Source organism: Salmo trutta, chromosome 17, assembly GCF_901001165.1.
Source record: "Salmo trutta chromosome 17, fSalTru1.1, whole genome shotgun sequence".
NCBI classification, from domain to species: domain Eukaryota; kingdom Metazoa; phylum Chordata; class Actinopteri; order Salmoniformes; family Salmonidae; genus Salmo; species Salmo trutta.
In genome coordinates, this window is record NC_042973.1 from 39,706,052 (window position 1) to 39,718,292 (window position 12,241).

Genomic DNA, 12,241 nt, shown 5'->3' on the forward strand with positions numbered 1-12,241 from the left:
TCAGGCACAATCGCTACATACGGGCCCTGTTGCAATACACCAGAAATGTATCCTTCCTTGATGTCACAGATTGGTGGAAGTGAGTGTTAACCTTTCTATCTATCCACTTATAGATTTGTGCTTACCTGAAGGAAATGAGGAAGGACGAATTTCTAAAGTATATAAACGGTGCCATGATATCCTCTAAAGTGGACGAGGAATGAACTAAAGACAATCGATACATCATGCATGACGACGGCCAGCATCCACGTGAAACAAGCCAGAACAATTTGTGTAGTGCCATTCCCTAAAATGAATTCAGTAAGACTATGGATTTTTTTTTACGTTACATTTGTCGACATTTCTTTATACACACGCAAGTGTTAACCTTTAATTTTCTGATGGGACAAAAACCTTTTACAAAGATAATTACTATAGCCTTGGTATTAGTAAGTGACAATGTCGTACAATAAGATGGTAAACCCTATGACTGAGTTAGAGGGGCAGGTTTTTGCTCCAGCCAGCACTGAAACACCCGTTTCAATTTAAAGTATTGATGAGCAGTTGCTATGAAAAAGGTATTAGTGCTGGAACAAAAGCCTGCACTAACCTTGTAGCCCTCCAGGACCAAGGTCACTGACCACTTCTCAACTATAAGGGTGGAGTTAGTGGGCAGATACTTGGCACAGGCTGTGCCTGTAACTGCTCTTAACCCAGAATATGATGAGGTGCAGCCTAGACCTCCAATCTCTTGGCCTTCGTGACAACAACACTATTAAATGCATCCAGCAAGCTGGGAAACTTGATCTGTACAACAGGGAAAAAGAATCTTTCAGGTTAACCATAGTGCTATTTATATGCCTGTGCCAATCTGAGGTAGACAAAACCAATTTAATGCAGATATGCATGCTAACAACACAGGAGTCTACTTGATCAAAATGAAATGGTAGAATGCCACGTGTTTGAGAATGACCTCTTGAACCCAGAGTAGAGGGAGGACTGGCATTGAAAGAAAAAGGTGTTCAGGCCTTCAAAGACAGCTAGACAGACAGACACAGTCCGGGGGGTGGGGGGTTGGGAAACCCTGAGCTAGATGGACAGCCAGCCCATCGGCTAGCCAGACATGTAGACATACAGCAAACCAGAAGCCAGACGGCTGACCAAGTCACTCACAATAACATGGCAGTCTTTCAACTAAGAGTCTTCATCATTTACTGTGGATTGACCAGACAGTGCAGGAGCAGTTCAAATCAGTATTCAGCCTTCAGAAAATATTCACAAACCATGACTTTCTACATTGTGTTGCAGCCTGAATTTAAAATGTATTCAATTGAGTTAGTCACTGGCCTACACACAATACCCCATCATTTCAAAGTGGAATTAGGTTTTTACAAATTAATTAAAAAGGAAAAGCTGAAATGTCAATAAGTATTCAACCCCTTTATGGCAAGCCTAAATAAGTTAAGGAGTAAACATGTGCTTAACCAGTCACATCATTTGCATGGTCTCTGTGTACAATGTGTTTAACATGATTTCTGAATGACTACCTCATCTCTGTACCCCACACATACAATTATCTGTAAAGTCCCTCAGTCGAGCAGTGAATTTCAAACACAGATTCAACCACAAAGACCAGGGTGGTTTTCCAATGCCTCGCAATGAAGGGCACCTATTTGGTAGATGGGTAAAAATAAAGCAGACATTGAATATTTCGTTGAGCATGGTGAAGTTATGAATTCCACTTTGGATGGTGCATCAATACACCCAGTCACTACAAAGACACAGGTCTAACTCTGTTTACGGAGAGGAAGGAAACCACTCAGGGATTTCACCATGAGGCCAATAGTGACTTTTAAAACAGTGAGTTTAATGGCTGTGATAGAAAACTGAGGATGGATCAACAACTTTGTAGTTACTCCACAATACTAACCTGAATGACAGTGAAAAGGAAGCCTGTACAGAATAAATATATTCCAAAACATGCATCCTGTTTTGCAATAAGGTACCAAAGAAAAACGTTAAAAAATGTTCCAAATAAATTAACTTTATGTCCTGAATACAACGTGTTATGTTTGGGGCAAATCAAACAATGCATCACTGAGTACCATTCTTCATATTTTCAAGCATGGTGGTGGCTGCATCATGTTATGGGTATGCTAATCTTCGGCAAGGACTAGGGAGTTTATTTAGGATACAAATATAATGGAATAGAGCTAAGCACAGGTGAAAACAGAGGAAAACCTGGTTGTCTGCTTTCCACCAGACACTGGGAGATGAATTCACCTTTCAGCAGGACAATAACCTAAAATACCAGGCTAAATATAGACCGAGTTCCTTACCAAGACTACATTGAGTGTTCCTGTGTGGCCTAGTTACAGTTTTGAATTAAATTGGCAGTCTAGCAAGGATCAACAACCAACTTGAATAATTTTAAAAAGAACAATAAGCAAATATTATACAATTCAGGTGTGCAAAGCTCAGAGACTTACCCAGAAAGACTCAAAGCTTTAATCGCTGCCAAAGGTGATTCTAACATGTATTGACTCAGGGCTCTCTACTTATGTAATCAAGAGTTTTATTTTTCATACGTTGTTTTTACATACGTTAGAATTTGACTTCCACTTTGACAGATCGTTGACAAAAAATACAAATAAATATTTTACTCCCACTTTATAACAACAAAATGTGGAAAATCCCAAGGGGTGTGAATACTTTCTGAAGGCACCGTTTTCAGGGTCATTCTCATGAAACTGACATTTAAAAAAGAAATGTCCTCTTGGATCACCGAGATTAGGATATGTAATTTCCTTATTAGTCTTGTTTTTTGATCAGATAATGCATTTTACAACTACCAATGCAAAAATTCTCATTACCGCAACACTTTTTAAACTCCCAAAAAGTAAAACAAATCAATTTATAATATTTTTAACATTGCTTCCCTAATGAAAAGGCCTGAGTTAAACATATTTAAAATGTATTTCGTAAAATATTATTACCGTAACAACCTTCTTGAATCAATAACTTTTGTATACATTCAAATTGTTTTATTTCATTTATGTACACATCAGATTAAGACAAAATTGCATAAATGTGTCCTAACATTTCCACATTACGGTAATGATGAGCAGGTTTCGGAAATGAGTGTTGCATAATTTGCCATTGAAAAACCTGTGCTGATCTCTACCAGAGATTCAGTAACACAACAAATCAGTTTCATCATTTGTTAATCCCAAATAATCCTTGCATAATACTAAAATCACTGATCTTAATGTAATTGACTAAAATACCACTTATTTCAGTATAAGTACTGTATATGCATGTATTTTCAAAAGCAGACTTAAATGTAACTGCAAAAAATATATTTCTCCAAGGTCTTTACAGGTAATATTGGTGTATTAGGACGTGGATATTTGTGGTTGTACATTTGTTTTAGATGCATTTCTGGATTGAATGGGATCCTATGGGCAAACGGCATAACACAATATGCCTAAATATGTGCGATATGGAACAAAAACTGTCTTGGGATATTAAACAACAGTATAGGTAAGTGTGAAAACAGGTACACATTTCAAAATTGGGGATATTCTCCTTTGTGGTGGGGTTGCTCTTTGCTGAAACAAACTGCTGATTGTGGCTTAGATGTAATTTAAACAGGGTTTTTACACCCCATATTTATTGAGACATTTGTTTCGGTAATGAGAGGCCCTTAGCTCAATCTGCAAATAATAGGAGACAGCCATTATGAGTCAGCAAACAATTGACCACATCACTAAAGCCCATTCATGCCTCCATGTTTATAAGGTAATGGTTCTGATTTTTCCCAATTTGAGCTTTTTAGCCATATCAGTAATGAGAAGACCAAGTGGGGTAAAGGGGTTGTTTGAGAATAAGAACCTCATTCTGAAGGCATATAAGCGGATACATGAACTTGTTCTCAGTTAAACCCTTAGATCAGAGTTTCCTAAACTCGGTCCTGGGGCCTCCCCCTGGGTGCACGTTCTGGTTTTCGCCCGAGCGCTACACAACTGATTCAAATAGCCAACTCATCATCAAGCTTTGATTATTTTAAATCAGCTGTGTAGTGCTAGGACAAAAACCAAAACATGCACCCAGGGGGGGCCCCAGGACCGAGTTTGGGAAACCCTGATCTAGATGATGCATCATGAGTGAATAAAGTTTATTTACAGAAACTTGAAAGTGTTACGATAATGATACATGTCCACTTGAACTAGTATAAAATGACCTCAGAATGTAATACAGATGCATTTCGGTAATGAGAATTTGGGGTGAAAATGTTTTTTGTTTTTTTTATCATGCGAAAATGTCAACTTTATTTAAAATAACACTGCCAAAAACTGGACTTTGTCTCCAGAATTATAGTTGATTTTTGCAACTCCATTTTCTACAGATGTTTAAAACTAGTTTCATGAGAATCGCCCATTAAAAATACTTGAATGAGGACTAGATTTTTTTAGTGTTATCAGTTCTGTTTGACAGATCGTAAAGAGTTAGCAATTAGTGTAAATCAACATTGACATGTACAAAAGTGTCTTAAAGAGAAGGTTTAAACAGTCACCATGCAGACTGACAACACTGCAGCCCTACACATACTGATACACATTCATTCCTAAAGCACCACATATACACACAAGATACACGTGGACAGTTATTGCTTCTGCTTCAAAGCAGAGCACACACAGCCCCTGCAGTAGTCATGATGTTGAATGGGATACAGGCGACAGAAAAAGCACATGCAACCAACCACGTGGACAGTGAAAAACAAAAAAAAGTAATTCAGTTTTGTAGAAAGATGAGCAGCATTGAAAAAAAAATCTGATGTATATCTGATGTATATCAAGGATGTCTGAATTCTTGATAAAATGTATGACCTTATGAGTCAAAAATCCAAAGCTTACCAGATAGATTTAAAAAGTAATTGAAATAAATAAAGGTATGAAAAATCCAGGCTTTCCATTTAGCTTCATATCATGCCATCTCTCAGGACTGTTGGACTCCTCCAGTTAGACATTCTTTGGTCGTGAACAAAATACTTCTAAAACAAACAGAACCACTGCTTTCCACCTTTCAAGGTAACTATATCCTTTCGTTAACGTAACCCGTTAGTCGGTATAACCCCTGCCTTCACAACCCTTCAAGACCCAACTTACAGTCAACTGTCTTGTTAATGCTAAAGATGATAACAATGCCAAACCAAGATGGCCACCGTTCGAGCTAGATGTGTGGAGTAATGGATGGTTGCTGTTGAGCTCTCCCTGTTACCATACTCTGACCGACTTCAGATCAGGAGCGGCAAAGGCACTATACAGATGTGGCCTATTCCATCATATAGCTCAGGAATGTCTGCAGTGCTTCTTCCATTATGTTCCCATCTTCTTGTGTGACGTCGAGACCCCTGCTAAACCTCGTTAAGACCAGTGGTCCCTATAGTGACTGGCCACTTCTTCTGCACTCCCATCCCATCACCAGGTTCCTCCTCTCCAAAGCTCAGTAGGTCTGTTTGCTTCACATGGTCCAATGGTGTTCACAGAGAGACTGGTGTTGGTTCCTCAGTCCAGATGAATGCACATAGAAAATGGACATCATGAGACATGCCGTTGCTGGGCTACTGGGGGGAGGGGGGAGAGGGGTGTCAGGCCTGGAGATCTTCGAAGCATGTTTCACAAACCCGCACAGGCTTCTTGGAGGAGGGTATGAGGGCGTTCTTGGCGGAGCACTCTGCACAGAAGATGTTGCCACAGTGTCTGCAGTGGTGCTGCAGGGGGGGAGTCAGAGTTGGGAGTAGAGAGAGTCAGTTAGGAGAATGGGCAGTCAGGCTATGCCGACTACTCTTTTGTTCTCTATGTATTTTAACTTTATTGAGACAGTTCGGAAATCAGAAAGAGACAGAGGTAAGTGGGAGAAATAGTGGGAAGGGTGGACAGGGGGATTGAACACTGGTCACTGGTGGGGAGATTTGTACATGTGTTGGGAGCGTTATCATTCAACCACGGCTCTGCACAGCAGTTCATTCTAACAAAAACATTAACAATGGTCGTGTTCATAAGGCAGCAAACAGAAGAAAATTGACTGAAACAGGGAGGGATTCCCTGAACTTGTCCAATAAGAAACATGATTTCTTTGTTGCTAAACAGTCCTGTTGCAAAAGATCTGCCCTAATGAACACAACCCAAATGAACAGACCGCCGTGTAATACAACTCACCTTCCTAATGGCGAGAGAGAAGCCCTTCCCACAGTCCATGCAGTTCTGTACCTCGTGGTCCTCTGCCCACTTCCTGGTCAGAGACTGTGACTGCTTTATCTACAGACGGGGACAAGGAGAGGGGTTAGAGCACCTGCATACACACAGCATGAAAACTAGCTCCACTAACACGCATGCACACTACAACACACGGCTCTATTACAAGCTATTTGTCCTACAGAGTTCGAAGCCGCAGGGCGGAACGTTCTATTGTGACATCCATAACAGCCTATTAAATGAGATGAATACAATTCCATAATCCTTGGTCGTTGGACTCCATGGATGTGGACTCCGTATTGTGCTTAATAAAGACCGAGTTCAGCTACAGGTCATAAAAAATTGAAGTCCTAATGCATGTGTAACGTGGTGGTACGTATCTCGTATTGTTACCTGTAGTGACTGGTTCTCTCTGCCCAGCTCTTGCATGGCGGCTGTCGTATCATCCAGTTTCCTCCTCATCTCCACTACTTTGGCCTGCAGTTTCTCCATCTCCCCCTCACCCTTCACACACCTGAAACACAGCCATAACACAGTAAAAATGGTTGAAGGCTAAAAGCTACCACAGGAGGAGAGAAAAATAGGAAAGAGGGAGAGAGAAAGAATTAGAGGGAAGAAAGAAAATAAACCAAAGCACTAGTCACCTCCAAAGCAACTTCTGCTGCGTCACAGTGAGGTTATAATGACGGCACGACTTTTAGCAACTACCGGAAATCAGTTAGCCTATCCTGCAAGGTGTCAGGGCGGCAGGTAGCCTAGTGGTTAGAGCGTTGGGCCGGTAACCGAAAGGTTGCTGGATCGAATCCCCAAGCTGACAAGGTAAAAATCTGTCGTTCTGCCCCTGAACAAGGCAGGGGCCCCTGTCACCCAGGCCGTCATTCTAAATAAGAATTTGTTCTTAACGGACTTGTCTAGTTAAATAAACGTAAAAAAAACAGCCAACTTGCCCTTTTGTTTCGAAGACACCCACAAGGGCGATTTCTTGCTTCAAGGTAGTTTCTGGTATAAACACACCACACAGTAATTCTGGAGAGAACTTCACACCCACTCCCCTCTCTCTCACCTCTCCAGCAGCGCACGCCTCTCTTCCTGGTTGTTCTGCACGGTGGCCTCCAACACGGCGATCTCGCCACGCAGTTCGTCCGTCTGCTTCTCCAGCTCGCCGCAGTGCCGCTGGCTCCCCTGCCACTCCCTCTTCAGCGTGGCCACGTTCTCGTTGAGCGCCGTCACCTGCAGGCCCAGCCGCGCCTCCGCCTCCTCTCCCCGCTTCGCCTGCCCCTCCCGAGCATTACGCTCTGACGCCTAGGGAGGCGAGGAGGGAGGGAGAACAGGGTATTTAGAATGAGAAAGATGGGTATTTAGATGAGAAAAGCCACACCTATAGGAGCTCTACAACACATCTGAGTGACAATACCTAAAAGACACCACCACACAGTGAAACACAGCACATAAAAGCACTAAGGGCTGGTGTGTGTTTTCTGTTAGTAGAGCTACTGTACATATGATACATTTCCACCAGCAAATAGCATTAAAATGTCAATCTTCACATGTACAGTGCATTCAGAAAGTATTCAGACCCCTTCACTTTTTCCACATTTTGTTACCTTACAGCCTTATTCTAAAATTGATTCAATTCATTTTTTGCTCATCAATCTACACACAATACCCAAAACTTTTTTTAATTTTTGCAAATGTATTAAAAATATAAAACAAATACTTTATTTAGATATGCATTCAGACCCTTTGCTATGAGACTCGAAATTGAGCTCAGGTGCATCCTGTTTCCATTGATCATCCTTGAGGTGTTACTACAACTTGATTTACCACCTGTTGTAAATTCAATTGATTGGACATGATTTGGAAAGGCACACACCTGTCTATATAAGGTCCCACAGTTGACAGTGCATGTCAGAGCAAAAACCAAACCATGAGGTCAAAGGAATTGTCCGTACCACTCTGAGACAGGGCTGTGTGTCGAGGCACAGATCTGGGGAAAGGGTACCAAAAACATTCTGCCGCATTGAAGGTCCCCAAGAACACAGTGGCCTCCATCATTCTTAAATGGAAGAAGTTTGGAACCACCAAGACTTATCCTTGAGCTGGCCGCCTGGCCAAACTGAGCAATCGGGGGAGAAGGGCCTTGGTTAGGGAGATGACCAAGAACCCGATGGTCACTCAGACAGAGCTCCAGAGTTCCTCTGTGGAGATGGGAGAACCTTCCAGAAGGACAACATCTCTGCAGCACTCCACCAATCAGGCCTTTATGGTAGAGCGGCCAGATGGAATCCACTCCTCAGTAAAAGGCACATGACAGCTCGCTTGGAGTTTGCCAAAAGGCACCTAAAGGACTCTCAGACCATGAGAAACCAGATTCTCTGGTCTGATGAAACTAATGCCAAGCGTCACGTCTGGAGGAAACCTGGCAACATCCCTACGGTGAAGCATGGTGGTGGCAGCATCATGCTGTGGGGATGTTTTTCAGCGGCAGGGACTGGGAGACTAGTCAGGATAGAGAGAAATTTGAACGGAGCAAAGTACAGAGAGATCCTTGATGAAAATCTACTCCACAGCACTCAGGATGTTAGACTAGGTCCAAGGTTCACCTTCCAACAGGACAGGTCTCTGAATGTCCTTGAGTGGCCCAGCCAGAGCCCGAACTTGAACCAGATCGAACGTGTCTGGAGAGACCTGAAAATAGCTGTGCAGCAACACTCCCATCCAATCTGACAGAGCTTGAGAGGATCTACAGAGAAGAATGGAGAAACTCCCCAAATACACGTGTGCCAAGCTTGTAGTGTCATACCCAAGAAGACTCGATGCTGTAATCGCTGCGAAAGGTGCTTCAACAAAGCACTGAGTAAAGTGTCTGAATACTTATGTAAATGTTATATTTCAGTGTATTTGTAGTTTTTATTTTTTAAAAACCTGTTTGATTGATGAGGGGGAAAAACAATTTAATTAATTTTAGAATAAGGCTGTAACGTAACAAAATGTAGTAAAAGTCAAGGTCTCAATTATTAGGTTGGTGAGCGACTAAGCGTACCAGCTGGGCCTGGATCTCCTGGGTCTCTGCCCGTAGCTTCTCCTCTCTCTGGGTAACACGGTCTCTGGTGGCCTGGTGCAGGGTCTCCTCCTGCTCCAGGGCTGCCTGCACCTCTTCCACCCGGCCCTGCGTCTCCAGCTTCTGCTGGATCAACAGTTGCTTGGCTTCCCGCAGCTCCCTCAACTCCTGGGGGGAGAGGGTGAAATGGATAGGTGTAAGACAGAGGTTCCCAACCTTTTTTGGTTACTGTACCACCAACTGAATTTTGCTCTGCCCTCAGTACCCCTGAAGTACCCACTGATGTGCATTTTACCAGTAGACCTATGGTCTCATGAGTACCCCCTATGGATAGGCCAAGTACCCCTGGTTGGGGACCACTTGTGTAAGTAATATGATAGCAGTTCCATCTTGTCCTCAGAGGTCAGGTGGAATTGTGGCCATTTTGCGAACACTTATCCAATCATCTTAGATCTACAGGAGTACCTAGAGGATAGCGGTTGATATGGGATTCAGTTGGCTCAATTCAGAATCAACCCCTCCCCTTTCCACTCAATGGAGTGACTATACCTGTGACCTGTTCAATGATCCCAGATCGAGGACCCCTCCGTAAAGCATAATAAGGGATTAATAAATGCATCAGCCTAAGGAGGGCCTCACCTTGTCACTCCTCTCCCCGAGTGCCTTCAGCTCAGAGCCCAGCCTGGTTGTTTCCTTCTCCAGGGCAGCCTTAGTCTGGCTCAACTCCTCCGCTCTGCTCCTCTCCTTCTGCAGCTCCTCCTGGGTCACACCCTGAGTGTGGGGGGGATGGCATCAGATTGATAAAAGTCCCCAAAACATAATGCTGTGACTAGGGTTGCAAAGGGAGGGTACATTATTATATTATGATTTTAAAATAAAATGTCATGACAAAGCTGTAAAACATGATCCTATATATAATCCATCAATTTAGAGAGAACCATTGGTGTTTAATATGAGGGATTCAGCATGAAATATCCTTTATATGTTTTTTTACACACTTATTTGTCAGTATGTATTTGTTGTCAATGTCTTTGTGTCAAACTGGTGGCAGTTGTGAACAAAGTCTATAGTTGGTGAGTTACAGAGGGAATTGAAAATAATGCCATTGTTGATTAGATGCTTTTCTCATTAATTAGGCTATTTTCTCTTGTACCATATGGCCTATCTACCAGAAACTCATGGACAATACAGACACCGATATAAAAAAATGAATACTATATATTAATACATTTTAAAAGTTGTTAAAGTATAAATGACCAAAATGATGATAGATTGACAGTTTCTGTTACCGGTAGCTTTGCTTTTCTACCCTAGCTCTGGGTTGGAATTAGATGTACAACAATTATAACAAGAGATTCATTACACAAAACTAAATGGAATACCCCCAAGTGAAACAATAATCTCTTCCCTCCTGGATCTCATAACCAATATGATTATATGGACAGGGGAACTTTTGAGCAGGACCCCGGGTCTGCATGTACTGTGTACGAATAAACATCTATCAACCTGTTGTTTCTGCAACTGTTTGAGGGCTGTCTCCTGCTGGCCAAGCTTCTGGTCCCGTTTAGCCAGCTCCTGCTCCAGGGAGGCCCTGGCAGCCTTTACCTCCTGCACCTGCCCCTCCAGACCAGTCAGCTGGATCCGGTTAGCAGATAACTCCTCCTGGGACAGGGTCAGCCTCTCCTCAGAAGCCTGAACAGAGAGTACACACAGGCATGGGTCATATACAGTACATACACACGGCAAACAGGCACGGCTCACACACACACTCGACAGGTTTATGTGCATACCACGCCTTCAAATTAGATTAGCATTATGTAAAAAAGTCAAAAAGGCTTTGATTTATATGATCCTATACCTACGGTGTCCTGGTAGACCGTTAGGCAGACACGTGAGTCAGACCATGATCAATATGTACATGCGGTCTGAAACGGTCTCTCCATTGATTCCTCTTAACTACCTTTGTCTTCTCACACATATTTTCCTCTCACACAACGATTCTTCTCACACAATGACTCTTCCTGTCTAACTCCCACTGATCCCGACCTCCCTCCATTGAAATATAATTGAATGTGGATTCCCGTTCTAGTAAGGATATTCCTATGCTTGCATGGTCTCCCACCCACCTTGAGGTCCTGTCTGAGAGATGACAACTCTGACTCCTTGCCGTAGTACTCAGACTGCAGCTTGGCCAGGCCTTGCTGACTCTGCTCTAGAACCTTCTGCAGCTCAGTGGTTCTGGCCCTCTCAGAGCTCAAATCCTGGCCGAGGGCTGACACCTGTTCCCTCAGACGACCCTCCTCCTCAGCCTGGAATACACATTTAGTTCAAAACATGTAAAATACATGGAATTAAGTGTGTGTGTGTGTGTGCATGTACGTAATCTTACCTTCTTGGCATGTGATCCTTGCAGCTTGGTCACTTGGCTTTCCAGCTTCTTCTTTTCCTGGCTGAAGGACCCCTGGGCTGTCGTCAGCTGTGCCTGTAGCTGCTGCACCCCCTTCTCCTTCTCTTTCAGGGCCTCCTGGGTCTTGGTGTGTTGCTCTGTTAATGCAGTCAGCTGCATATTCAGCCCTTTTTCTGCCTGCAAAGGTAGACACAAAATAGAACCCATTGTGAGAGCATGGAAAATCGCTATCTGGGTCGTGTTCATTAGGGCACACCATAGCAAAACACTTTGCAACTGAAACAAAAATGAAGGGTTTCCTATTGGACAAGCTCAGGTAGTCCCTCTTATTGTCAGTTTTCTTCCATTTGGTGCCTAATGAATGGGACCATGTATTAATGTCTATGGGCTTCTTACCTCTCTGATCTTGTCCAGCTGCCCTTTGACCTCTGCCATCTCCTTGGTGGTGGCCTCTGTGGCCTTCAGCAGCTCCTGTCTGGCCTTCTCATGGGACTTCTCCTAAAACAGGAACACATTCGAGACATTTTTATTTTCGCA

At 43.0% G+C, this 12,241-nt stretch overlaps 1 protein-coding gene across 3 annotated transcripts in view; it reads right to left on the minus strand.

Moving 5' to 3' along the window:
* Window positions 1-2,537: 2,537 nt before the first annotated feature.
* Window positions 2,538-12,241, minus strand: part of eea1 (early endosome antigen 1) — a 47,307-nt gene continuing 37,603 nt past the window's right edge. For all 3 annotated transcript variants that reach the window (XM_029696744.1, XM_029696743.1, XM_029696745.1), the window contains 10 exons: window positions 12,101-12,202; window positions 11,687-11,881; window positions 11,424-11,606; window positions 10,804-10,989; window positions 9,937-10,068; window positions 9,280-9,465; window positions 7,300-7,538; window positions 6,630-6,750; window positions 6,201-6,299; window positions 2,538-5,752 (listed from right to left, as the gene is read on the minus strand). In XM_029696744.1, the coding sequence (XP_029552604.1) occupies window positions 5,630-5,752; window positions 6,201-6,299; window positions 6,630-6,750; window positions 7,300-7,538; window positions 9,280-9,465; window positions 9,937-10,068; window positions 10,804-10,989; window positions 11,424-11,606; window positions 11,687-11,881; window positions 12,101-12,202 (1,566 nt within the window). In that variant the 3' untranslated portion in view covers window positions 2,538-5,629. The remainder of the gene's footprint in view (window positions 5,753-6,200; window positions 6,300-6,629; window positions 6,751-7,299; window positions 7,539-9,279; window positions 9,466-9,936; window positions 10,069-10,803; window positions 10,990-11,423; window positions 11,607-11,686; window positions 11,882-12,100; window positions 12,203-12,241) is intronic.